General features: G+C 48.1%; 3 protein-coding genes across 10 annotated transcripts in view; 2 read left to right on the forward strand and 1 right to left on the reverse strand.

Annotated features, from left to right (window-relative positions):
* Positions 1-1,623: 1,623 nt before the first annotated feature.
* Positions 1,624-13,934, reverse strand: LOC102024891 (sodium-dependent multivitamin transporter). 4 transcript variants are annotated; one of them, XM_013522641.1, is made up of 17 exons: positions 13,470-13,934; positions 13,030-13,105; positions 8,885-9,427; positions 8,569-8,634; positions 8,254-8,305; positions 7,793-7,860; positions 6,807-6,961; positions 6,259-6,399; positions 5,962-6,091; positions 5,395-5,483; positions 4,882-4,994; positions 4,498-4,565; positions 3,894-3,980; positions 3,611-3,792; positions 3,198-3,301; positions 2,888-3,003; positions 1,624-2,558 (listed from the first exon to the last, which is right to left on the reverse strand). In XM_013522641.1, the coding sequence occupies exons 3-17, from the start codon at positions 9,275-9,277 to the stop codon at positions 2,412-2,414; spliced, it is 1,911 nt and encodes a 636-aa protein (XP_013378095.1). In that variant the 5' UTR covers positions 9,278-9,427; positions 13,030-13,105; positions 13,470-13,934; the 3' UTR covers positions 1,624-2,411. The 4 variants fall into 4 exon arrangements, with proteins under 4 accessions (XP_013378095.1, XP_013378096.1, XP_005400529.1 ...); XM_013522642.1 differs by lacking the exon at positions 13,470-13,934 and adding an exon at positions 13,285-13,423 and having other exon boundaries at positions 8,569-8,571; XM_005400472.2 differs by lacking the exon at positions 13,470-13,934 and adding an exon at positions 13,285-13,421.
* Positions 13,935-14,032: 98 nt separating this feature from the next.
* Positions 14,033-22,669, forward strand: Atraid (all-trans retinoic acid-induced differentiation factor). The gene is made up of 7 exons (XM_005400471.2): positions 14,033-14,173; positions 14,992-15,113; positions 21,135-21,206; positions 21,412-21,483; positions 21,662-21,783; positions 22,041-22,138; positions 22,325-22,669. Exons 1-7 carry the CDS (start codon positions 14,075-14,077, stop codon positions 22,427-22,429), a joined length of 690 nt encoding a protein of 229 aa, XP_005400528.2. The 5' UTR covers positions 14,033-14,074; the 3' UTR covers positions 22,430-22,669.
* A 140-nt stretch (positions 22,670-22,809) lies between these two features.
* Cad (carbamoyl-phosphate synthetase 2, aspartate transcarbamylase, and dihydroorotase) overlaps positions 22,810-24,162 on the forward strand; it is a 24,094-nt gene continuing 22,741 nt past the window's right edge. For 4 of the 5 annotated variants that reach the window (XM_005400467.2, XM_005400468.2, XM_005400470.2 and 1 more), the window contains exons 1-2: positions 22,811-23,096; positions 23,331-23,470. In XM_005400467.2, coding sequence (XP_005400524.1) covers positions 23,015-23,096; positions 23,331-23,470 — 222 coding nt within the window. In that variant the 5' untranslated portion in view covers positions 22,811-23,014. Of the gene's footprint in view, positions 23,097-23,330; positions 23,471-24,162 lie in introns of all 5 variants that reach the window. The other variant, XM_013522640.1, reaches the window with a different exon arrangement.

Here is a 24,162-nt window from a genome sequence, read left to right on the forward strand (position 1 = left end):
CTCTTTTGTCTGTAACTCACTATTATTTGTCTATTTGTTTTCCTGAGAAACTATTTTGTAGACAATATGTAAAATGATAACCATTGATAATTTCCTACCATTTTGTCTGTAATTTGCTAAGTCCCCCCTATTATTGTTATCCTTCTTTTATTCTTTAAAATAAAAATAAATAAATAAATAAATAAATAAATACAATGGAGTACTACTCTGCCATAAAGGACAAACTCTAAACATTTCTAACTAAATGGATGTACCTTGAAACCATACTCTTTAAGTGAAATGAATCGGACACACATTTATTAAATTGTTTCTCTGGTATAAGAAACTCCAAAAGTGTAAATAAGGGCCAAAATGTGTAACAGACACTGGGAAATGGGAAAAAAGGAAAAAAGTTCAAATGAGAAGGGAAAAAAGGGAGGAGGAGGGGGAAAAGGAAGGGACAAGAAAACAGAGGGAAAAAATGGAAACAAATTTTTGTAAATAATGTGGGGAAGAAAAGGTGAAGGGAGGGGGAAAAGGTGTATCATGAATAGGCAGATTCCTTATGATGAATATTATCATTATGTACATCTAAAATGTACCAGGAAACAAAAAAAGGCAGCAGACTTTTGTGTTTTGTTTGTTTTATTTTTGTCTTTTTGAGAGAGGGTCTCCCTATACAGTTCAGGCTGAACTTGAGCTCACTTTGTAGCCCAGGTTGGTCTCAAGCTCACAGTCCTCCTACCTCAGCCTCCCAAGTGCTGGGATTACACTCGGGAGGTGTGTACCACCCCACCTAGCTCAGGCAGCAGATTTAAGGTCCATTGAGAGCCTGACATGGGTTGGGCAGGCCGCAGTCTAGCTTTGGGCATGATGAGCTGTTTATCCACAGGGCTGACCAGGACAGCACTGGAAAAGAGGCTGGCGGTATGGCCAGGGGTAGCGGCAGTTGCTGCAGTCCAAGTTACTCCAGAAGCTGCAGCAGCTTAAAGATCATTTGAGACCAGAAGATTAGGGCCAGCCAAACTGACACAGTGAGATCCTGTCTCCCAACTACTTAAATAAATAAACCAACCTGGGGTGGAGGTAGGAATGGAAACAGAACAGGTAAGCTGCACAGAATGGTGGGAGACTAGCTGGCCTATGGCTGGGAGGCACAGAAGGCCCGGGCCAAGGCCGAAGCCTGAGCCCTGCCTGTATATGACTCAACTAAGAGCCCTGGCAGAGCCACTATGGGCAGGTGAACCAGGCCAGGCAGGGGACAGAGCAGGTCTGGGAAGGCACCTACAGTGTTCTTTACAAGACCACAATAAATCCAGCTTCAATGTTGTTTCTCAAACCCTAGTGTTGTCCCTCTGGCTGCCAAAGTGAAAACTGCAGAGCATCAGAAGTTGTTTTGGTGATGGACAAGTATGGGAATGGTGAAAGACCAAACCACACAGGACCAGAAAACTCGGGAGTGACAGAGCATCTCCCACCCTGATAAATACAACACTGGCACAACAGATGTGACAGCCATGACTCCACACTCATCACGTCCCCACTGCCTCCTGCTCAGCAGAGGACCTCTCCATGTGGGAGGGGCCTGTTTCTTCCAGGGGCTGCAGCTGCAAGGACAGCTGGAAAGAGTACAGGAGGCCTAACTCTAGATTAGACAGCTGTTTTTATTCCTTAGGAACAAAGACATGTAAGGAAGAAACTCCAAAGGAAACAGGAGCATGGATGACAGAATGACACCAGGGTGGCCTGGCACACTCCACAGAGGACCTGGTCACGGCCCTGGTTCCTTGGATCTACATCTGCCCTGTCCCCAGGCAACCATCTTAGCAGTGGAGAAGGCAGTTGTTGACATGGAGAACTTGCCCACTTGACATGAAGTGAATAAACGCACTTGTCTATTCTGAGAGGCCCAGGGACACCAAAACTTTCCTCTCAAGAACGGAGGTAGGCAGAAAAAAATGAGAGGAGACTGGGTGTCACAGACAACTAGAAAGCAATCACAGTGCCACTGGGACTGAGAGTAGGTGCCAAGATGGGATGAGAAGGGAAGCAAGAACTGGTTAAGACAGCTCTTCATTCTGTGTGGAGCTGGTCAATCTGCCAAACTGGCCCCAAGGCCAGTTATAATCACACCAAAGGACGTTGGCCATGTTGACTCAGAAGCCATTATCCTTTTCCCAGAGGATCCTTCTATCCCCACTTCTGGCACAATCTGTTGCCTGCAGCCTGGTCCTCTGGAGAACAGATTAACAAGGGACATAAGCCCAAGATGCAATAGCCTCCATAGCAGGCTATCTTTAAGAGCAAGGTGCTTTGGTGTGGCCTAGGTCACACCTAACCCAAACAACATATCAAGGGACTCATTTCCATGCTACAGAGTGGCCTCTGGCTGCTGCTTAGCAGTGAGGACAGAGGTCACGCCCGGGTCCCCATCACAGTGAGGTCTCCTGGAGGACAAAGGTGGGACTGAGCCCCTCCTGGCTTGGCCCGTCTTCAACAATTGCCCACTTGTCTCCACTGTCCTGCAGCATGCCCTTCCTCATCTTCTCTGGATACAGGCTGTTGTCCATGGAGACGTCCTGGGCACATGCAGAGCAAGGTGGGGATGTGGTAAGCCACGTACACAGGAGAGGGGAGGGGCCCTCTCTGACCTGCCAGGAGAGCGTGCGGGGGCGGGGGGGGGGCAGTTCGGGGAGCAGGGGCTGGGGAGGGCTGGGGAGGGCTCTGGGGTGGCCAGACCCCTGATCCTTCTGACCCCCAAACCAGCACAGCCCACCCTGTGTGTGAGGGCTGGGGCGGCTGCTGCAGGAGACGGTCAGAGAGCGGGGCTCTGGGCACAGGACACACAGACGGGGATGGAAAGGGACCTGGCCAGGAAGGGAGGGGATCGCGGGACAGAGGCTCCCACCTGGCTGTGGCTTCGGCAGCAAAGCCGCTTCTGACAGGACAAGGGCAGGAGGGCGAGGAGTCTTGGCAGCACAGGGTAAATGGTCTGAGGGTTCAGGGTCCGGCCCCGCATCCGCCCTGCAGGTAAAGGTGCTTCTGAGTCTGCAGAGCAGCGAGGCCTCTGGAGCCCTCTGGAGCCCAGCCCAGCCCACCTCCCAGATCTCAGTCAGGAGGCTGGCTGCTCCCAACACCCCAGGCTCCGAGGAGGACAGAGCCCCCAGAGACTCCCTCAGCCCCTCTTCATTTCTCTGTCAGTAATCCCACACCCTTACCGGTGAGCAGACTGACAATCAGGCCCACCACAATGACAGTGGTGGAGTTGTGAGCGCTGTACCATAAATACGACAGGGAATAGAACCGCTGTAACCCTGTGGGCCTGGGAGAGCACAGGGGTGAAGACAATTAGCAATCTATTGACAGGGCATGCCTCAGGCTCCCGGCTCCCACTTGCTTGGTCTTAGAACCCAACACTTCTCTGAGGCTTCTGATCCCTTAGCAAGGACATTGTCAAGTTCCTCAAAACTAAGCTATTAGGTCAGGCCTGGTGGTGCTCTCCTATAACCCCAGCACTCAGGAGGCTGAGGCAAGAGTTCAAGGTCAGTCTGAATTACAAAGTGAAACCCTGGCTGAAAAACAAACTACGAAGCTACCGACCCCAAGGAGAAAAAGAATATTCGCGCCTCACTTGGAGAGGGTGGTCAACGGCATCACGGTGGTTACAGTCACATTGGTCAGATTGCTGGGCAGGGAGAAGTTGGACACATTCAGGGAAGAGGCTGCCGTGCCAGAGCCCATGCCAGTCACTAGACTCCCGATGCCGATCCAGAAGGCCATGATAAGTCCAGCCAACAGGCCCACAATGGCACCCTGCCAAAGACATGGTGTGTTCCCCTGTCACAAGGCCAACTACACCACACCTTCACAAACCACCCTGTGTGCAGGACCGTGGAAACAGATGCATTACTCACAGGAGGGTTGGCACAAGGAAAGAATATTCCAAGGCAGAAGAGTCCAAGCAGTGGTCCCCCGACCATGCCGAAGATACTGAGTGCTGCCTGGGAAAGTCAAGGTGAGAGAAAAAGGACAAAAGACACCTAGGCTCAGAGAACCCAGCCTCAATGGCACAGAGCTCAGCCACCAGCGAATGCCTCAGCCTTGTTCATTAGCTGTGTGGTTCTGATATCTGAGACCACCCTAGGAGGCAGGAACGGTTAAGGGCGTGCAGCCTCCTTAGAGGCTAATCACTTGGCCTCTGTGAGCCAACATCATCCCAGAAATGACCCTGGGGATTTGACCACATGGGAGTCTGTCTTTTTTTGGTTTTTGGTTTTTTTCTGGTACCAGCAATCAAACTCATGACCTCACACTTGCCAGGCAGGCACTGTGACACTGAGCTAATTCCCCAGCCCCAGGAATCTCTTCATAGGTGAAAGTATTCCAGAAAGGAGAAATTTCTGACCCTGACCCTTAAGCCATTCCCCTTAACACAGCCACAATCCTCAATTTCTTGTTTCAATCAATTGTTCCCCATCCTTACCAAATACTTTTTCCTTTCCTTTCAGTAGTTATTACCTGTAGCAAGGGTCCCACCTGGGAGGAAACATAGGCCATTCCCAAACAAAGCAGCCCATAGCCAAAGGCTGGAGAAATGGAGAAAAGAAGAAACAAACCAATGTGAATAAACATTAGAGAAAGTGGAGCAACTTCCCCAAACCATGGTTTTGGGTCTCTGGAGAGAGCCTATGGCCTCTTGCCCCAGCTCCAGATCCCTCCACCTGTCATTCCCATGTGACTCAGAAAACACCAAGCCATAAACAGCTATAGAGTAAGGCTGCCTGCTTCAACAGGCAAGTGCTGGGCTAGAATAAAGTGAATATTCTACTGCACATTGATGGTAATGGTCAGGAGGTATCTCAGAAAGAACAAAACTGAAGATATATGGAAGCATAATCCCACCGAGGCTTCTGGAAAGCATGATGGCCCGGGTTTCAGAGAATTCAGGGAACCAGGGTTGAATCAGGTCTTCCATTGTGACAGTTGCCAATGAATTAAAAGCAGAGGAAATGGTGCTAGAAAGGAAGAAAGAATAAGTAGGGATGTGTCTGGGAGCTAAGAGCAGAACTAACAGGGAACTCTAGAGGGAGCAGTGCCCTAAAGGCACCAGTGATGGTATGGGCAGCCAAGAAACCACGCTCACAGCTGTAGGCACTGCTACCTCAGAGGAGGCCTGGAGGGCAAGGACACTGTCCTCTCCTGAGGAGAGTCCAGCTTGTTCAAGTGGATTTATTTCTGGTATTGTGGAATAAACTTTATCCGAGACAGGGGCATGTATTGGGAGGGGCTGTGCTCTCTCTTCCACAGACAAGCTTCCCTTATCTGTGTGTCACAATGTGTGGCAATGGATGGTACAGGTCTCCCAGCCCACCTGTCCCGGCATACCATGCCCAAGACAACTAGTTGAAGGGGTACCTGAGGGAGCCGCTGAAGAGGCAGGCAACAAAGAGCCCAGGGAGGCCTGGCAGGCCTTTCAGGAGATCCATCACAAAGTAGAGGACAAACTGAAGGCAGAACAGAGCACAGTCTTCTCAGGGTATGCCTCCCCCTGTGGTCTGTCCCTACATACACACACGCGCATGCGCACCTCAGTCCAGGGACCTCCCCAACAAGCATAGGAAATGGGCTCTGTAGAAAGAATGACACCACCACCCCCCAGCTCTACCCTGACCAACAGTGTGATATCAGCACACTGCCTATCGTGCTATGTGTGTTTCTCCTCTGTAAAATCAGGCTGTCAGGAGACTTCGGTGAGAACAGGCATGTGCCAACTCCCAGCAGAGCACATGATGTACAATGTGCAGTCAATAAAACTAGGTCCTCACCCCCAAGTCAGGTGAGCACTGATAAGGTGATGCCTGGGGTTACCATGTGACATGCTAGATTGCTGGAACCTCAGCATAGGAGAGGGCTACATATCTACCATCCACCCAGGAGGGGCCTCTCAGGGGGATAAGGAAGGAGCCTGCCTGGCCTTCTCACCTGGTCAGGAGCTGCCTGAGCTTGCTGGCTGCTCAAAGGAAACTCTTGGTAATAGGCGAACATGACCAGGCCAATGAGGCAGCTTATACAGAGCACTATCTGCTGGCAGGGGAACACTGCATAGCAGGAGCTGCAAAAGAGGCCGTTATTGTGGGGAGACAGTGAGCAGGCACTCAGGCTCGTCCCCCTGAGCCTTCACAAAGGAGGCCCACATCCCGATCACAGAGGGCACACGTGTACCCTGACCTTCTGCCCCACCCCCACTGCCCTTGCCCCATTTCCTGTCCCTGCACTTACAGCACAGCAGCCTTCTCTGAGTGGGAACTGAGGTAGCGTTGCACCTGCGCCTGGTTCACCCCGTATAAGGAGAGCATCATGAAAACTCCCCCAAAGGCCAAGGTCCAGAACGTGTGCCGCACAAAGGGGTCCGGATTCAGCCTGCAACAGATACCACCCGGTCACTGTGCCACAGCCTCAGACTCCCACTTAGTCGACCTGTTCTCCTGGCAAGAGGGGTAAGCGGGGAGCAGAGTGGACACTGTTCCTAGGCCAAGGGAGCTACTGACAGCAAGGAGCTGGGTGAACCCAAGAGACAGCACAGCAAGCTAAAGGGAGGCTTCCATTTCTCCACCTCACCTTATCCCAGGTCCTCATCCCCACCCTCCACAAACACCAATCGGCATCTGTGATACCTGCCCCTCTGCAAAGCCGGCTTCCTGCCCATGCAGCATTGTACCCAAGGCCTCCTAGCTTGCCCTCTGCTTAGTGTAGCCCTGACACTGGGTTCTGGGGCAGACTCAGCTCCCAGGTGATACAGAGCTCAACCAGGGGAAGGTGGTACTTACTCGATCCCGGAGATGAGGTTGTGCTGGGAAGCCACATCCCACACACGCCCTATGCCGCCCACTTTGGCCGACCCCACAATAATAACAGCCACCTGCCCTAGGAACATGACCAGTGTCTGAAACACATCTGTCCAGATGACAGCCTTCAGCCCACCCTGCAGGGAAAAGACAGCACACTGGTCACAAATGTCACCCAGACTGTCCACAAGGAGGACACCACCATACCAGATGAGGGGGCTGGCTACCCTGCCATCAGGCACTGAGACTGCTGGCTTCGTTCTCCTCTGTTCTCTACCTTTACAGCCAACCTCTCTCCCATGTCTCATCCAAAATTAAACCTCATTCCACTCTACCCAAGAATTTCATCCCATCTCCTACCTCTACTCTTTTTTCTATCTCTACTCTTTTTTTTTTTTTTTTGAGACAGGGTCTTGCTATGCAGTTCAGGCTGGCCTTGAGCGCACTGTGTAGCCCAGGCTGGTCTTGAACTTGCAATGATCCTCCTGCCTCAGCCTCCCTAGTGCTGGGATTACAGGCATGCGCCACCATGCCCGGCTCTACCTCTACTCTTACACATTTACATATACTGTGTTCTGTTTTGCTTGAGACACAGTCTGGCTACATGGCTTAGGTTTCTCTAACTACATAGCCCAGGTTAGCCTTGAACTCTTAGTGATCTTCCTGGTTTAGCCTCCTGAGTGCTGGGATTAGAGGTATGTACCACCATGCCAGGCATCCCCCCTGTATGCTTTTTTTTTTCTTTTGTCTTTTTGAGACAGGATTTTACTATGCAGTGCAGGCTATCCCTGAACCTACTTTGTGGCCCAGGAAGATCTCGAACTCACAGCAATCCTCCTGCCTCACCCTCCCAGAGTGCTGGGATCATAGCATGTGCCACTATGCCAAGCCCCCATCTATATTCTTATCTCAGCCCTTCTTTCTCTTCTCCCACTTCCCCTCCATTCTTCTGGGGTCAATGCACTTACCAGTGCAGTGTAGATAGTACAGACAATGCCCACGGTCAGCACTGAGAGCCACAGGTCAAAGCCTGTCACTGTAAACAGAGAGAAATCACACTCCTATCTCTCAGAGAAGGCTTCCCAAGGCAGAAGCCAGAGAAGCCCTGATAGGGGCAGCGATGGCAGGTCATACAGATGAAGCAAGTAGTCACTAAAAATGAAACAAATCATTTATCATGATAGGGGGGATGTGTGCAGAGCACTACCTAGAGGTGAGGGTTAACAAATTGACATAAAGCATGGTAATGTCTGATCAACTTTCAAATGAAGCAAAGCATGCCTGTTTCCACCTCTGGTAGAGACCAACCCAAGCAGCTCATGCACTAAATCAACTCCCGTCCCAAGGCCATGCTTTCTGGCTCACTGCCCTTCCCAAAGGTATTTTCCCAGCCTGCTACAGCTAGCAGCCAGGGGCTGTGACTCCTCACCTGCATTGAGGGCCAGGGACGGCGCATAGAGCACAACCCCCATGTAGATCACCTGTTGGACAAGGGAAAGGAGGTGAGAGCTACATCTCCAGTGCTTCCTCTCACCCACGCTCACTTTCCTCTCTCTTCCCAAAGTCTGGCTTACTTCAGCTACCAAGTCTGTGGGTAGCACCAAGCAGGGTGCCAGAGGGACCTTCACCACTCACTACTCACACTGACCCCTCCCAGGAATTTCAGTCCTGCCAGGCTGAGAGCATCCCTGAGCTCAGCTCCCCCTCCCATGCCCCTGGCTCAGCTTCTACACCTTCCACTCACCATCTGAAAGATAAAGGTCACCGTTCCACAAATCCGCACTGCTTTATTGAATCGGAGCTCCAGGTACTGGGCAGGAATAAGGGGGAAAAGGTACAGTACTCCTCTTGACTCCACCACACTCAGCAATGTCCACTGCATGTCCACTTGGCCCCCTCAGCACAGCGCTCTCCCGACTCTGCCTCCCAACCCTGGCTCCACCAGGAAGAACTGAAAAACTCAGGAGTTTTCTGCCATTCTTCTTAGGTGGAGGTGATATGGGGTCCCAGCTCCCTCACATGTGCCCTGTCCCCCTTTCCTTTTCCTCCTTCCCACTCACCTCATAGGTGCTGGTGAGGTGCAGGCGGTAGAAGACAGGGATGAAGACATGAGCAGGGATCAGTAGCCCCAGAAAGTAGCAGCAGCCCAGGAACCAATACTGGGTCCCAAATCGGTAGATCTCAGATGGCACGCCCAAGATGGCCACAGCTGACTGGAACGTGGCCAGCAGAGACAGTGCCACAGGAAAGCAGGTCATTTTGCGGTCCGCCATCAGCAGCTGGCCAACAGTATGGTGGCCCCAGCCACGACAAGCATGGTAGAGCCCAATGGCCAGGGAGAGCAGCAGCAGCAGGGCAAACACCACATAGTCCACCAAGGAGAAGATGGGGGCGGCGTGGGTCATGTCCGAGGTTGTGACGAGTGGGGCTGAGGTGCTCACCCCTGCGCTCATCCTCACGGCGTCTGTGCTCTCCCAAGCCAGCCACTGCTCCTGTGATCTGGGCGGCTACTCAGGTGGGCAGGAGCAGGCAAGCAGCTACGAGTTGGCTCTCAACCACGGTCTCACAATCTTCCACCGCCCAGGGACATGGTCCAGGGAGAGCTGCAAAGAGTCAGTTACTAGTCCTGCCTTCATGACTGTCTATCCTCAGGCTGGGGACATGCCAGCCCCATCAGATTTAGACCAGCCAGCACAGTGGTGACAGCCCTGGAAGGCCTGTATGGGGTGTGGAGGTTGAGATAGAGGAGGAGGAAGCAGCACAGTGAGACAGTCAGGAGACAATAACTTGGCGAGGACCTCTGGGTGAAATTTAAGAACATTCTTGGGCCTCACCCCGAGAAGCAAAAGAAAAACCAACTTTGGTCCAAGCTTCTCAGAATTCTCCAGCAGACCCCAGCCTGGCGCCACAGCTCCGTGGGGAAGAAGAAACACAGATAGTGATAGCAGGGATTCCCTTGCTCTCCCTGTCTGACCTCCCATGTCCCAAGGTCACCCTCCTAACCACACTCCTCCTCAGCACTGGGCACCAGAGAGCTTTCACCAACTTCGTACCGGGCAGCAGCAGGCTGACTGCTCTGGGCATTTTCTTTTCCTTTTTTTGGTTTTTTGAGACAGGGTCTCCCTATTTACATAGTTCAGGCTGGCTTTGAACTCCTCATCCTCTTGCTTCAGCCTCTGGAGTGCTGGGATTAAAGGCGTGGGACCTTTCTTAACATTATCCCAACACCACTAGATGAGCCCTGCAGCCCCTCCACCTGCCTTGACACAGCCTGTAATCCCAGCACTCGAGAGCCTGAGGCAGGAGGATCACTTTGAGTTTCAGACCAGCCTGGGCTACCTAGTGAGTTCAAGGCCAGCCTGAACTACACAGTGAGACCCTGTCTTAAAAAAAAAAAAAAAAAAAAAAAAAGTGGGAAGATTAAAAAATGAGAGAGGCAGATTCAAGGATTTAGCTCAATGATGAGGTGCCTGCCTAACAAGCACATGGCCCTGGGTTCAATCTTCAGCACCCCCAGCACCCCCAGCACCCCAAAATTTAAAAGGCAAAAAGAGCAAGCGTTAAAGTACCATTCTGCAGCCAGTGATTCAAAGTTAAGATTCCAAGACCACTCTGGAGAGAAACAAGCCAGCCAGAGCAGTCCGATCTCATAGGGCAGTCACCTACCCCAAGAAGCAATTCCTGTTCTGAGGTAGAGCGGCCCGGAGCTGGGTAGAGGCTGAGGGTCTGACTCTGTAAGTGGCTGAGGAGAGGATTAGGCACTGGGGGTAGGGGAAAGCTCAGCAACCGTTTCAGGAACCAATCACTATGATCCAAATGGCCTTCTTACCCTGTAGCCACCAACACAGCCCTAGCAGTTATATCGAGGGAGGCAGGGAGCTCACATTCAACAGCATTCCTAGATGGATTACGCTTTTAGTCTAAATCATTTTTGGCACCTGTGTGCTGGAGAGAGGTGGAAAGGAAGAAATGAGAAGACCAAGAAGTTGCCTTTGTAATTCCTACACAAGAAATTGCGATCCTCCAAGAACACACTACAGTCCTCAGAGGAGCAAAGATAAGAGTGCAGTTTCTCAAAACCTAAAGAGTTCTTAGGATGTTGCTCTTACAGCCCCCCTCACTTACACACAAGCACATTAAGGCCCAGATGGTTCAAGTGACCTTTCCAAGGGCACAACCAGATTAGAATCCAGGTCTAGTGATTCCCCATCCATCCTATTCTGTGTATACTGTCTTGTCTTCACAATCTCCTAGGACAGTGGTGGCAAACCTATGGCACATGTGCCACAGCAGGCTGTTTGTATCACTGAAAGCTCTAAAAGGTTCACTATTATTGCCCCATGAGCACTTACTGGTATGGAGAAAAAACATCGGAGAATATTTAAATACTATGTGCGCAAACAGCCTAACATGACAGTTAACATTTTCTGAACACCTGCTATGTACCCCAAGAGTTTGCTAAGCGCTTTATAAATATTAATAATACTAAACAATGAAGTAACAACCATTGACACGATTCACCAGCGGCCCTGCCCTCATTACTCCCAGGACCAGGACAGAAGCCAAGTGTGAATTGTAGTCAGTCATCAGGAACCCAGTTTAGACTTTAATCTAGAGACAGATTAATTCAAACCGTCTTCTGCCTCTACTCTAGAAGACCAGGCTGTCTTCTGGTATAGTCTTCCTAGGCAGACGTTGCCTGGCTGGTAAGTCAGGCTTCACACTGACTAAACCTGCACTCTGAACCTCCTAGAGCCAAAGAAAGGAAATATCAGAGCTGGCAACTTTTGATCGCACGTCCTCCAGTCACAACAGCTAGTCCCTAGAACAAGGTTCTCACTCTTTAAGCCAAAGATGGCCCGGGCCTTTGCATACTGCAACATCTTGACTTTTTCATTCCTCTTTGGCAACTATTTACTGTTATGATAGACATGATCAGAACTCCTATAGAGTAAGAGAAATACCTGCTGGGTGCACATAAGAGCGTGTGGCACTAAAGGGTTAGTGGTATGGACAGGTGGCTGGAGAAAGAAAGACCCCAGGACAGAGAGGGACTGTCTACTACTGGAGGAAAACCAATAGGGCTTCCAGATAAAGTTGTTTCCATGAAGTAGAGAATCTCCTGGATGACTGATGAGAGAACCTGGCAAGACAGGAAAAACCCAACCCTGTAACAATGTCTTCATCTGACAAGTTTCAATTCTAGGAATAGAGCAGCTTTCTAAAAATTCTGCCCATCAGACTTGCCTTTCTTAGTGGGAGCCAGAAGGAAGAGCAGGCTTGTGTCCTTCGCCGGGTTTGCTGCACTAAAACTGTAAACACTGGGCCACATACAAGTGAGAGGGGCCTATTTATTTATTTTTGGGTTTTTTGAGACAGGGTCTTGCTTTGTAGTTTAGTTCAGGTGGGCCTCAAACTTGCAGTGATTCCCCTTCCTCAGCATCTTGAATGCTGAGATTATGGGCCACAGGTATACATCACCACACCCTGCTGGGTGAAGAACCTTTTAAAAAGACCTTATTTAGCAGGGTGTGATGGCAAATGCATGTAATCCCATCACTCAGGAGACTGAAGCAGGAGGATCGCCATGAGTTCGAGATCAGCCTAGCCTGCACAGTAACACCCTGTCTCAAAAAACCAAAAACAAACAAAGCAACCTTAGTATGGCCAGGCGTGGTGGTACACACCTATAATCCCAGCATTTGGGAGGCTGAGGCAGGAAGATCACAATGAATTGAGGCAGCCTGGGATACATAGTGAGTTTAAGGCCAAAATACACTGCATTGCGAGACCCTGTCTCACACAAAACAAAACAAGCCAGAAGAAAAACCAAACAACAGAAAAAGGAGTAGGCATGGAACTCACTTCTTCCTGGGTTAAATCCTAAATACTGCAAAAAATAAATGAATAAACGGCCAGCTAGCTGAATGTAAGGTCAAGAGAGTCCAAGGAGACACCTGGGACACTCTGAAAGGAAAGTCTGGGCTGGCGGCTCAAAATGAACTCTGGTGGGCCGGGGATATATAGCTCAGTGGCACAAGCGCCTGCCTGGCAAGCGCAAGGTTCTGAGTTCGATTCCCGGTACAAAAAAAAAAAAAAGAATTCTGGTTCCATGGGCTATTGGGAGAACCCTGCCCAAAGCCCACACTTTGCCCCAGCGCCCTTCAGTCAGGACCTGGGCACCGTCGGACCGACCGCACCTTACCTCCGTGGTTCAGCCAGGGCTACCAGGGCTAGAAAGACCGCTTTTTTCTTTCCGAGATCAGCATCGCTCCCTCTTCCTGGGAAGGAAAGGAATGAGGAGTTGAGTCTGTCGTCCCTACCTCTCCGCCAGGTTCCCGGACGCCGCGCGGTCTCGGGTTGAGGTGAAGTCGACTTAGCGCTCCGGGCGTTCCCAGGCTCGTGTCCTTCGCCGGGTTTGCCCTTCGCCCTGCGCTCTTCGCTCCTCCATCACCCTTACCCTCTTTCTCTCGCGGCTCCCCTCTTCACTCCACACGTGCAGCGTCCACCACCTCGCCGCCAGCACTTCGGACCTACCCGAACCCGCGCGGAGGGCATGGGTGGCTCCGCCCCTCCCCGCCTCCCTCCCACCCCGGGCCGGCTTGGCAGAGCGCCTCTGTCCCCGCCCATACCCGCCAGGCCCACCTGCGGGGTCTCCACGCCTGGGTCTCCCACGAGCCACCACGTGGCCCCGCCCCCCAGCCACAGCGCCGCCATGTTTACTGAGGGCGGATGAAGCGGCCCGAGTCGCGATAGAAGCGCGACCTCGGCGGCCAGGTTACAAAACGCGGGGCTGACGAGCCTGCGGTTGGCTGAAAAGAGCCGAGTGGCGTCGGAGGAACTTCTAGTGAAAGGGGAAAATGGTGTGGCGCACGCCTGTAACCCCAGCGCTGTTGGGAGGGTGAGGCAGGAGGTCACAAGTATGAGTTCCGCCTGGCCAACTTAGCGAGACGCTATCTCAAAAAAGGAATGGGGATGGCGCTCCATGCAAAAGCCCTAGGTTGAACACCCGGTATCGCAAAATGAAGAGGGAGTCCATAAGACAGTGTGCGCGTCCATTCCTAAAGCAGAGGACGGCGCATGAAGACGAGAGCTAACTGGCGAGCGTGAGGTCCAGATTTGAGCGCATTGAAGCATACCCTGAGATGACAGCCCAGACCCTTAGGCCACGCCCCAGGACGCCGGCCGTGACGCGTCGGGGGTGGGGCCCCGCGGCTCTCGCGAGGGGTCGAGGTCAAAGGGAGCCGAAAATGGCGCCGAGCGGGCCTGGCAACCTTATCAACCTGGTATGCTGGGCTTTGGCCCTGCTCCTCGCTCTGGGCGTGGAAAGGGCGCTGGCGCTTCCCGAGGTACAGAAACCAATTTGTGGTTGGGCTGAAGTAGGGTTGCTGAGCAGCCTTGTGTGCGCTCGCTCGCACCTATTCCCTTCTCCCTGCCGGCCTCAAACTCATTTAATTTTTGAAGCCGGTAAACCCCAGTGCCAGCCCATCCTGCTCATGAGTACTCACATCGGCCAGTCATCCGGAGCCCTCGTCCTGCCCGCATTCAAAGACCTTTGAAATTTAATTTCTTTTCTCCTTAATCTTTGAATAACTAACTGTGCCTCCTGAAACGAGTCTTCTGGCCCTTCTGTGAGCTGTCCACGCGCGAGTGCCTTACCTGGTCCTGCGGTAGACCGTACTCTGTAATGCCTGATGGGTTCTTTGTGTACCTGCAGCCTGCTACACCTGGCCAATCCAGGGCTGTCAAATGGAGAAGTCTTTGCAGAAGGCATAGGAAATATATTTAACTAGTAACTCTCAGAGATGAAGACCTTCCTTAGGCGAGGACTGGTACTGATTCCGTGTCTGACTAGGGGAACAAATGGCATGCTCTAGTCTAGTCTAATATATGACACAGCCATCTCTGCTCTATTAGAGGAATTCTGGAGAAGTATTGTCAATTAATTCTTGATTCCTGTTTGGTTTTTTTTTCTTGATTATTCTTTGTGGAGTCCTAATAAGATTTCTGTGGCATATCCTAGTCTAGCCTAATACATGATATGGCCATATCTCTGCTCTGTGTTAGAGGAATTCTAGCGAGGTACTGTCAATTAATTCTTGATTCGTATTTTTTTTTTCTTGTTTTTTTCTCTTTGGAGTCTTAATAAGATTTCTGTCTTCTGCAGGTATGCACCCAGTGTCCCGGAAGTGTACAGAATTTGTCGCAAGTGGCCCTTTATTGTAAGGAATCATCGACCCTAATGGTGCAAGCTCGCTGCTGCACGAATCAGAAGGGCACCATCTTGGGGTGAGGGAGGAGAAGACATCTTTGTGAAACAAGTTAATTCAGTACAAATAGAGCTCATGGCTTGTCGTTTCCCAAAAATTGAAGAATGAAGTTGCAAACCAAAGGAGGAAGTTAGGAGAGTTTCTCTTGGAAATAAGAAGGAAAAAAAAAGGCACCGAGTTTCTCCAGAGGGAAATCCAAAAAACGGAACTTCCACATGACCCCTCAGTGCACAACTTTTTATGGATAAGAAGAGCATGCATATTGCTCAGTTGCTTAGCGGCCACCTCATAGGTTTCTATGTGAATTTAAAATGGCCAATTGGAACTCAGGCTACCTAACCCAGTTATTCAACCTGTAGGGTTTAAAAGAAATGGGAATTTTAGAGAGAATTTAGTTATTTTGTATTTTAAAATACAAAAGCTCCTCAAACTCAGGAGCTTAGAGAGGGCTTGCAACTTTCTTTAATAGGGAGGGGCTCCTTTCTACGTTGCCTGAGGAAGTTATTTCTTAGTCCAAAATGTTAGTTCACTGCCTATTTTTGTTTTACTTCCTAGCAATATGACTGATCATGCAGCTCTATAGCACGCCCTTTCCCTAGCTAGCTGCCTTTTTCTTTTCTTTTAAAGAGAAAAAAAATAAAACAATTTCAAAACAAGATAGTAGGGTAACAATGGGTAATACATTGTGTGTTGTTATCTTTAAATTAGTAACTCAGAGTACAAGATATTGGCGTTTAATTGTTCAAACTATTATAACAAACTTTTCTTTTCAATGAACTAAGAGAGATTAGTAGTTTAGCTATCATATATATGTAATTTTTTTCTTTTTGCTTTTCCTTTCCTTTTCTCCATTCCCCCATCCCAGTTTTTCTTTGCTTTTGAAGTTTCTTCCCATTTTACAGTATCTATTATACATTTTACATCTTACTTACTCTTTCAGCTTCTCACACTAGGGAGACAATATAATGTTTGCACATGTATGTCTGGTTTATTTTGCCTGTGAGTATGGTCTCAAGTTATATCCATTTACCTATAGAAGTCTCCAGTTTGTCCTTCTTTATGGCTGAGTAGTACTCCATTATATAAAAAGACCACATCTTTTTTATCCATTCCTCAGTCGATGGGCATTTGGGTTTTTTCCAAGGTCTAACTTTTACAAATTGTGCTGCTATAAACCTGGGTGCACATGTATCCCTCTGAGGGGCTGAGGATTTAGCTCAGTGGTATAGCGCCTGCCTGGCAAGTGCAGGGTCATGAGTTTGATTCCCGGTACTGGAAAAAAACAAAAAAACAAAAAAAAATATATTAACATATATCACTCTGGTATGATGTTTTTAATTCTAGGAAGATACCCAGAAGGGGAATAGTTGGGTCAAGTGGAACCTCCAGTCCTAGTTTTTTGAAGAATCTCCACAGATTTCCAGTGGTGGTTGCACCAGTCTGCACTCCCACCAACAGTGGAAAGAGTTCCTCTTTCCCGCACAGCCCCTCCAGCATTTGTTACCAGTTGATTTCTTGATAATAGCCATTCTTTCTGGGGTGAGGTGGAATCTCAGTGTTGTTTTAATTTGCATCTGTCAAATGACCAGTGATGTTGAACCTTTTTTCATATATTTATTTGCTGTTTGTATTTCTTCATCTGAGAAGTATGTATTCATCTCAGATGCTTATTTTGGGATTAGGTCTGTAAATTTGAGAGGTCTGATTTTTTTTTTTTTTCTGGTTCTTTATACATTCTTGATAGTAAGCCCTTTCTTTTTCTAGTTCTTTATACATTCTTGATAGTAAGCCCTTGTCTGGCGAATAGCTGACAAACAGTTTTTCCCACACTGTGGGTTGTCTTTTCACTCTGTTGGTGGTTTCTCTTGCCATGCAAACTCATTTTGATAAGATGAGATCCCAGTTGTTGATTCTTTGTGATAGTTCCTGTGTGATCAGGGTTTTATTCATATAGACTTTGCCTACACCAGTGTCTTCAAGAGTTTTACCTATTCTGTCATCCAGCAGATTTAATGTTTCTGTTTTAATATTCAGATGTTTGATCCATTTTGAATTTTGTTTAGTGCATGGTAAAAGATATGGGTCTATTTTTAATCTTCAGCATGTGCAGAACCAGTTTGTCCAGCACCATTTATTAAAGAGGCTACCTTTTTTTTTTTTTGGTTTTTCTCCGGTACCAGGAACCGAACTCACGACCTTGTGCTTGCTAGGCAGGCGCTTTTGCCCCTGAGCTAAATCCCCAGCCCCAAGGCTACCTTTTTTCTATTGAATGTGTTCGGCACCTTTGTCAAAGAGAAGGTGGCTGAGTATGTCTGGAATTGTTTCTGCGTCTTCTAATCTGTTCCATTGATCTTCAGGTCTGTTTTTTTGCCAGTGCCATACTGTTTTTTTAATCACAGTAGCTTTATAATATAATTACAAGTCAGGGATTGTGATGCCCCCTGCCTTGCCTTTGTTACCCAGAATCACCTTTGCTATTCTAGGTCTCTTCAGGTTCCAAATGAATTTTGGGATTGTTTTCTCTAATTCTGTGAGATATGCTATTGGTAGTTTGATTGGACTTACATTAAATCTGTATAATAGTTTTGGAAGTATGGCCATTTTCACTATGTTGGGTCTTCCTTCCCAAGCACAAGGCATATCTTTCCATTTTGTGATATCATTTCGCTGGATTGATTCCTACGTATTTCACTTTTTTGGATGCTATTGGGAAAGGTGTTGTTTCCCTAATGTTTCTCTCACAGTGAGTTTGCCTTTTTCATTAGCTAACTAACTAAACTAATTTTTACACTTGAATACAGAAGAGTTTCCAGCCCAGAGTCTAGAAACCTTGCCTGATTGGCATTTATAATTAATATTGGTGCCTAGTTTAAAACACCTAAACCATGATTCTCAAACTTTAAAATTTGCTACAGCATTTTTGGTTTGGGTAAACAATCCTGTGTTTCTTCCTGGATGAAACTGCTTAAAAGTCAATTTTGCCTTTTAAAATAGGCTTTTATGGCATCATTTCAAAAAAAGCTTTGTTGTTTTATTTACTATCAAGTCTTTGGATTATTTACTGTTTGTGTCCAGGAAATTACCTCTGAAGACATTGCTAATATGTCTTTGCTTCCTTTTCTCTGGTTAATTCACATTATCTTTGAAACAAATTCCTCTTCGTGTCTTCTTAGCATTTTAGTCCTCATTTCATTCCTTTTGATACTCCCTGGTGGTCTAGTGGTTAGGACTCAGCACTCAGTTCACTCCATTTTTCTTTCTTCCTTTTTTTTTTTTTTTTTTTTTGGTCGTTTTGAGACAGGGTCTCGCTGTGCAGTTCAGGCTGGCCTTAAGCTCACTTTGTAGCCCAGGCTGGCCTCGAGCTCGAAATGATCCTCCTGCTTCAGCCTCCCGAGTGCTGGGTTTACGGGTGTGCGACACCATGCCCGGCTCATCTTTCTTGCTTTCCTTCTTTCTTTCTTTTTTTTTGAGTTAGGATCTCACGATGTATTTGAGGGTGGTCTTGAACTCATTATATATCCCAGGCTGGCTTCAAACTTGCCCCCAACCCAGAGGCCTCAGCCTCAGAAGTGATGGGTTTAAGGTATGTGCCATCACATCTGGCCAGGAAATACTTCAATGGGCAAGGCATGCCCAGCTGTTCACTCCTTTTTAAGAATTTGTATTTATTTTTATTTTTGGTGGGATCGGGGATGGAACCTCAGGCCTCACACATGCTAGGCAAGCACTCTATCACTGAGCTATATTCCTAAGCTGCTAGCTTTTCTTTTGGTAGTACTGTTACTGGCTTTTAGGGTACCACAGATGATTTTTAGGGATCCTTTCCAGCTTCTTGGTGTCAAAAAGTACGCTCTGGCAGAGTGAGAGCAGGCAACGAGAGAGTTCACAGTGGACAAAAGATTGATGTGGGGGAGGGGCAGTCTTTTGTAGCCCTCATTCCTCAGTCTGAGAAAGTTTTAGGCCTTCCAGTCAAAAGTCTGCTACGTTTTGCACAAGATGATAGTACTTTCTTTTTTTTTTCTTTTTGGTTTTTTGACACAGGGTTTTACTCTGCAGTTCAGGCTGGCCTTGAAGTCACTTTGTAGCCCAGGCTGGCCTCAAACTCATAGCAGTCCTGTCTTAGCCTCTGGAGTGCTGGGATTACAGGAGATAACACTTTCTGTTTGGCGGGGAGAGGGTATCAGAAATCGAACTCAGGACCTCATGCTTGCTAGGCAGATGCTGCGCCACTGAGCTAAATCCCTGGCCTGAGGTAGCAGTTTCTGATTGGTCCCAGGTGCAAGGTTTGGGAACTGTGTTCTGGGTCTCTGTAATTGACAGGTCATGCCCACTTGACCACTCTGCTCTAATACCCTGCCTCAGTACTGGGAATTGAATTTAGGGTCTTCACATGTGCTATATAACCCCAAGCCTTTTTTTAATTTTTTTTTTTTTTTTGGAGGCAGGGTCTTGCTATGCAGTGCAGGCTGGCTTGGAACTCATTTAGATCCTCCTGCCTCAGCCTCCCAAGTGCTGGGATTACAGGTGTACGCCACCGCATGCAGCTCCTAAGCCTTTTTTACTTTAAGACAAGGTCTCACTAAATTACCCAAGCTCAGTTTGAAGCTCCCGTTCTTTTGCCTCAGCCTTCCAGAGTGCTGGGATTACAGACATGTGCCATGACCCAGAATTCTCTTTGTTTAATCCTATGTTTATAACTGTTGTCCTAAAGATAAAATTCAAACCAGGAGCTACCATAACTAGTCACGACTCACTTTTCCAACATTATTCCAGTTACTTGCCCAGCCAAGCCCTCCATTAAGGGTCTGGTTCCAGCTAGATTTGCCTGCCCCCAAATGCATTCCAGTTTTGTTTCTGTGTTCAGGTCTGTCTCCATACTGAAATTGCCTTCCTCTACTAAATTAGAACATATCCATCCTTTAATTCCTACATGTTCTGTGGATGTTCCCTAGTACTAAACCCCAGAGTAATTTTTTTCCCCCAGTAATGTTTAACATTTATAGTACTCAAATTTATATATGTGCTGTCCTGTAATTTCTTTCATATTGTAGTTTTGGTTTTGGTTTTGGTGATGATCTTTTTTCCCTACCACATTGTAAGCCACTCAGGGTTAAAATACTGACTTACATGTATTGTATATTTTCCTAGTTTTTGTAGCTTGTAGGTAATCAGTAAATATTTATGAAATAAAGGAGTGAACAGCAATATATATTGAAGAAAAATAATGTGTCATGATCCTTATTGTCTAGGTGCTTACTGTGATAGCAGATGCACTTGATTTTTGTTTTTGTTTTGTTTTGAGCCAGGGTCTTGCTGTGTTGCTATATTGTTGAGGCTGGCTTTGAACTCACTATGTCATCTAGGATGGCCTTGAACTCTAGCAGATGCATTTGGAAAAACTTTATGTGACTTGCCCTTTTTTTTATTATTATTATTGAATGGTCCCTTGTGGATCTGAGAATCACATGAGATTCACTAGACAAACACAAAATTTTTTCCAGTATATACACAGTGTATAGGTGTACTGGTTGGAACAGTGTGCTCCAGTAGAACTTTCCATGGTCAGGGAAGTGTTTTGTATCTGTACCGAGCAGCACAGGAGTACAAATATCATTGTTCCACGTGCACTTGAAATGTGACTGGTGCAAGTGAAACAATTTTCATGTTAAAGTAGTGACATGTAGCTAATATTGACTATGTTAGATAATATACAGTTAATTTTTTTTGTCTTTTTTTGAGACAGGGTCTTGATATGCAATTCAGGCTGACCTTGAGCTCACTTTGTAACCCAGGCTGGTCTCGAACTCGCAATGATCCTCCTGCCTCAGCCTCCCAAGTGCTAGGATTACAGGCGTGCACCACAACACCTAGCCTTAATGCACAATTAAATATCCCAATATCTTCCATAGCACTTGGTTTGTGGCTCCAAACACAGTTCTTCAATTAATACTAGCTGAGAAGAGGGTTGCTTAATCAAATACAAACCTTGCTATGAGTGAAAAAGAGACACATAGTTAAACTAATTGCTTTATTTCTTCAGGCTGGATCTGCAGAACTGTTCTCTGAAGGATCCTGGTCCAAACTTTCCTCAGGCATATACCGCTGTTATCATGTAAGTGATTAGGTACCCCACTGCCCCAAAGATGAATATGGTGAAGTGTTAGTAGGAGACTGTCATGCACTGTTAAGGAGATAGAGAATGTTAAGATCTAAACTTGGACACATTAGAAAAAGGACTGTATTACTAGTCTAGGAGGGTATGTGAATACAAAGAGGGTGTTTTCCTCAGCACAGTCCTAACAACTTGTGCTTTGCAGAGACCTTCAGACAAACCCCCTCAAGGATGACTTGGGCGATACCTTCCATGGCTTTACACATCTTGAGACTCTGTGAGTAATAGAGTGGTGGAAGAGAACAAGAGAGGGGCATTGCTATGAATTCAGTAACTTTGGACTATTGGGGAGGTTGAACCCAGGGCCTCACACAAGCTAAGCATTTGTTCTAGCACTTAGCTACCCACCTGCCGTCCCTCAGGCTGCGCATTCTGACCATCTGTGTTGTCTCCAGGGTACTGCCACAAACTGTCACCTGTCCTGGAGGTAATAATTCCTGGGAGAATGTGACCTATCATATGAACAACAAAATCTGCAAATGGCAGAAGAACCTTTGCAATAGCACGGGGGAACCAGGTATGGTGTCCACCTTTCTGGAAACTTCTTTTCCTTCTGTATATTCTCCACTTTGGATCAGAAGGATAAAAATAGTTAAGTACTTTTTGTTCAGAGTTCTGAGGTTTTAACCCCTTGAAAAGGTGTTATTGTCATGTTCTGATATCTATAACCTTCTTTTGACCAAGAAATGATTGAGAGACTCTTAAGTTGAAGCAGATATTTGGGAAATATACCTAATGAGATCTTGTGATGTTCCTTACTTCTCTGACTCTCAGAAATGTGTCCTGAAAATGGATCTTGTCTACCTGATGGACCTGGTCTCTCGAAGTGTATTTGTACCGATGGCTTCCATGGATACAAGTGTATGCGCCAGGTAAAGAATTAGATCTTTTTATTAGGGATAATGCAATTCATAAGGCAAGAATCTTTCTGAAAAGAGAGCTACAAACAATGAGCTGGTGTCAGTCACCTAGGGGAGGAAAACTATAGGTTACTAGCACAGAACTAGGTGTTAGGATGTTGCCCTCTGTGTAACACTCTTTCCCTCTGTTAATCACAGGGCTCCTTCTCACTGCTTATGTTCTTCGGGATTCTGGGCTCCACCACGTTATCCATTTCCTTCCTGCTCTGGGCAACTCAACGCCGAAAAGCCAAGACTTCGTGAACGAAATAAGGCTTCCTACCGATCTACGATCATCCTGATCACTCTTAGCCCAGGCAGGGAGATTGCCTTCCCTGACAAGCATCATTGGGCAGAGGCACCTCCTCACGGCAGAGGCTGCTTTGGAAGGAAGATGGAAAATTGTACCACCTTGCAGTGTTGTGGACACTCAAGGTCACAAGCGAACCTGGACAGTTCTCATTTGTGCTGTTGATTACAATAAACACTCGGTTTTTTCTCCTTTCCTTTTTTCATTTTTAGGAAATAGTTTCCAGCGTTAGTACGCGTTTTGCTCGGGAGGCTGAGCTTGGGTGGTCGGGTTTTTCAGGTCCCGTGGGCGCGGGCGCTGCGGGGCGACATCACCCTGCCCCGCCCCGCACGTCAGCCCCGCCCCGCACGCTGCCGGCTGCCTGCGCCGCCGCAGTGGTTCTCCGCCCAGTGCTCCCGCGGCTACTGACTGCTGCGCCCGCCTTTCCTAGCGTTCCGCTCAGCGAGCCACGTGGACGGACTCCGGCGCGCTGTCCTTGCGTGGTTTCAGTGGGGATAGCCGCGCCCCTGTCTCTCCCTCTTTGCCCCTGCTCCGTTCCCATGGCGGCTCTGGTATTGGAGGATGGGTCGGTGCTGCCGGGCCGCCCATTTGGGGCCGCCGTGTCGACTGCTGGCGAAGTGGGTAAGCAAGCCGGGCGCGGGCTTCCAACCTCACCCAACTCTGGTGCCTCTCCCCGCCCATCCCGTGCTTCCCAGCCCCTGTCTGCAGGCCCCCCTCGCCCTCCTTCGGTGCAAATGGCTCAGCCCCTTTCGTCCTTTACGATCGAGGCAGCCTGCCGTAGGGTGTACTCTGCAAGGTAGGATCCCAAAGGGTGCCTTTGCCCCAGCCCAACCTGCCCTTTTTTTTTTTTTTCAGTGTTCCAAACAGGCATGGTTGGCTACCCCGAGGCCCTCACCGACCCTTCCTACAAAGCACAGATCCTAGTGCTGACCTATCCTCTGATCGGCAACTACGGCATCCCCCCGGATGAACTGGATGAGTTTGGCCTCAGCAAGGTGATTACACTGCTTTCTCTACATTCTTATTTTTTTCTTCTGCATTCTTTTTCTTCTCCTTTCTTTTTTTTTTTTGGTCTTTTGGAGACTGGGTTTCACTGTGCAGTTCAGGCTGGCCTTAAATTCACTTTGTAGTCCAGGCTAGCCTCGAACTCCCAGTGATCCTCCTGCCTCAGCCTACCAAGTGCAGGGATCACAGGCATGTGCCACAAGTACCAACCTACTACATTTCTTTTCAGATCAGTAGTTGTTAAACCGAGCGTCATGGTGCTCACCTGTAATCCCAGCACTTGGAGCTGAGCTGGAAGGATCTCAGGGAGGCTAGTCTGGGCTGCAGGGTGAGACCTCATTTCAAATTCCCTCCCTGCAAAATAAGTAGTGGTTAACTATTGGTTGAGACCTGCTAGGCAACCTAGAGAGAACAAAGAGCCGCAAAACCAATATGTACCAAGACTGAGTGAGAGATTAAGTTCCTAATTCTAAGACTGAGTTAGGAGCGAAGCATGGTGGCACACATCTAATTCCAGCACTCAGGAGGGAAGCTGAGGCAGGAGAATTGCTGAGTTCAAGGCCATCCTGAACTGCATAGTGAAACCCTGTCTCAAAAAGACAAAAAGTTTTTCATTCATCCTGATTTCCTCCAAGAAATAAAAGTGATCAAAAGAGAAACACTGTAAAAAAAAAAAAAAAAA

This window comes from Chinchilla lanigera, unplaced genomic scaffold (genome assembly GCF_000276665.1).
Source record: "Chinchilla lanigera isolate Chin_1 unplaced genomic scaffold, ChiLan1.0 scaffold00068, whole genome shotgun sequence".
NCBI lineage: Eukaryota > Metazoa > Chordata > Mammalia > Rodentia > Chinchillidae > Chinchilla > Chinchilla lanigera.

What these genes read in the sequence shown, in the direction of transcription:
- Atraid (XM_005400471.2), top strand. Translation starts at nt 14,075, where the DNA reads ATGGCGCCGAGCGGGCCTGGCAACCTTATCAACCTGGTATGCTGGGCT. An exon ending in CAATAGCACGGGGGAACCAG is followed by an intron (nt 21,784 to 22,040) that starts GTATGGTGTCCA and finishes TCTGACTCTCAG; the next exon opens with AAATGTGTCCTGAAAATGGA. An exon ending in GATACAAGTGTATGCGCCAG is followed by an intron (nt 22,139 to 22,324) that starts GTAAAGAATTAG and finishes TGTTAATCACAG; the next exon opens with GGCTCCTTCTCACTGCTTAT.
- LOC102024891 (XM_013522641.1), bottom strand. Translation starts at nt 9,277, where the DNA reads ATGAGCGCAGGGGTGAGCACCTCAGCCCCACTCGTCACAACCTCGGAC. An exon ending in AACCTCATCTCCGGGATCGA is followed by an intron (nt 6,400 to 6,806) that starts GTAAGTACCACC and finishes TATCTGTTGCAG; the next exon opens with GCTGAATCCGGACCCCTTTG. An exon ending in GCTGCCGAAGCCACAGCCAG is followed by an intron (nt 2,559 to 2,887) that starts GTGGGAGCCTCT and finishes GCATGTGCCCAG; the next exon opens with GACGTCTCCATGGACAACAG.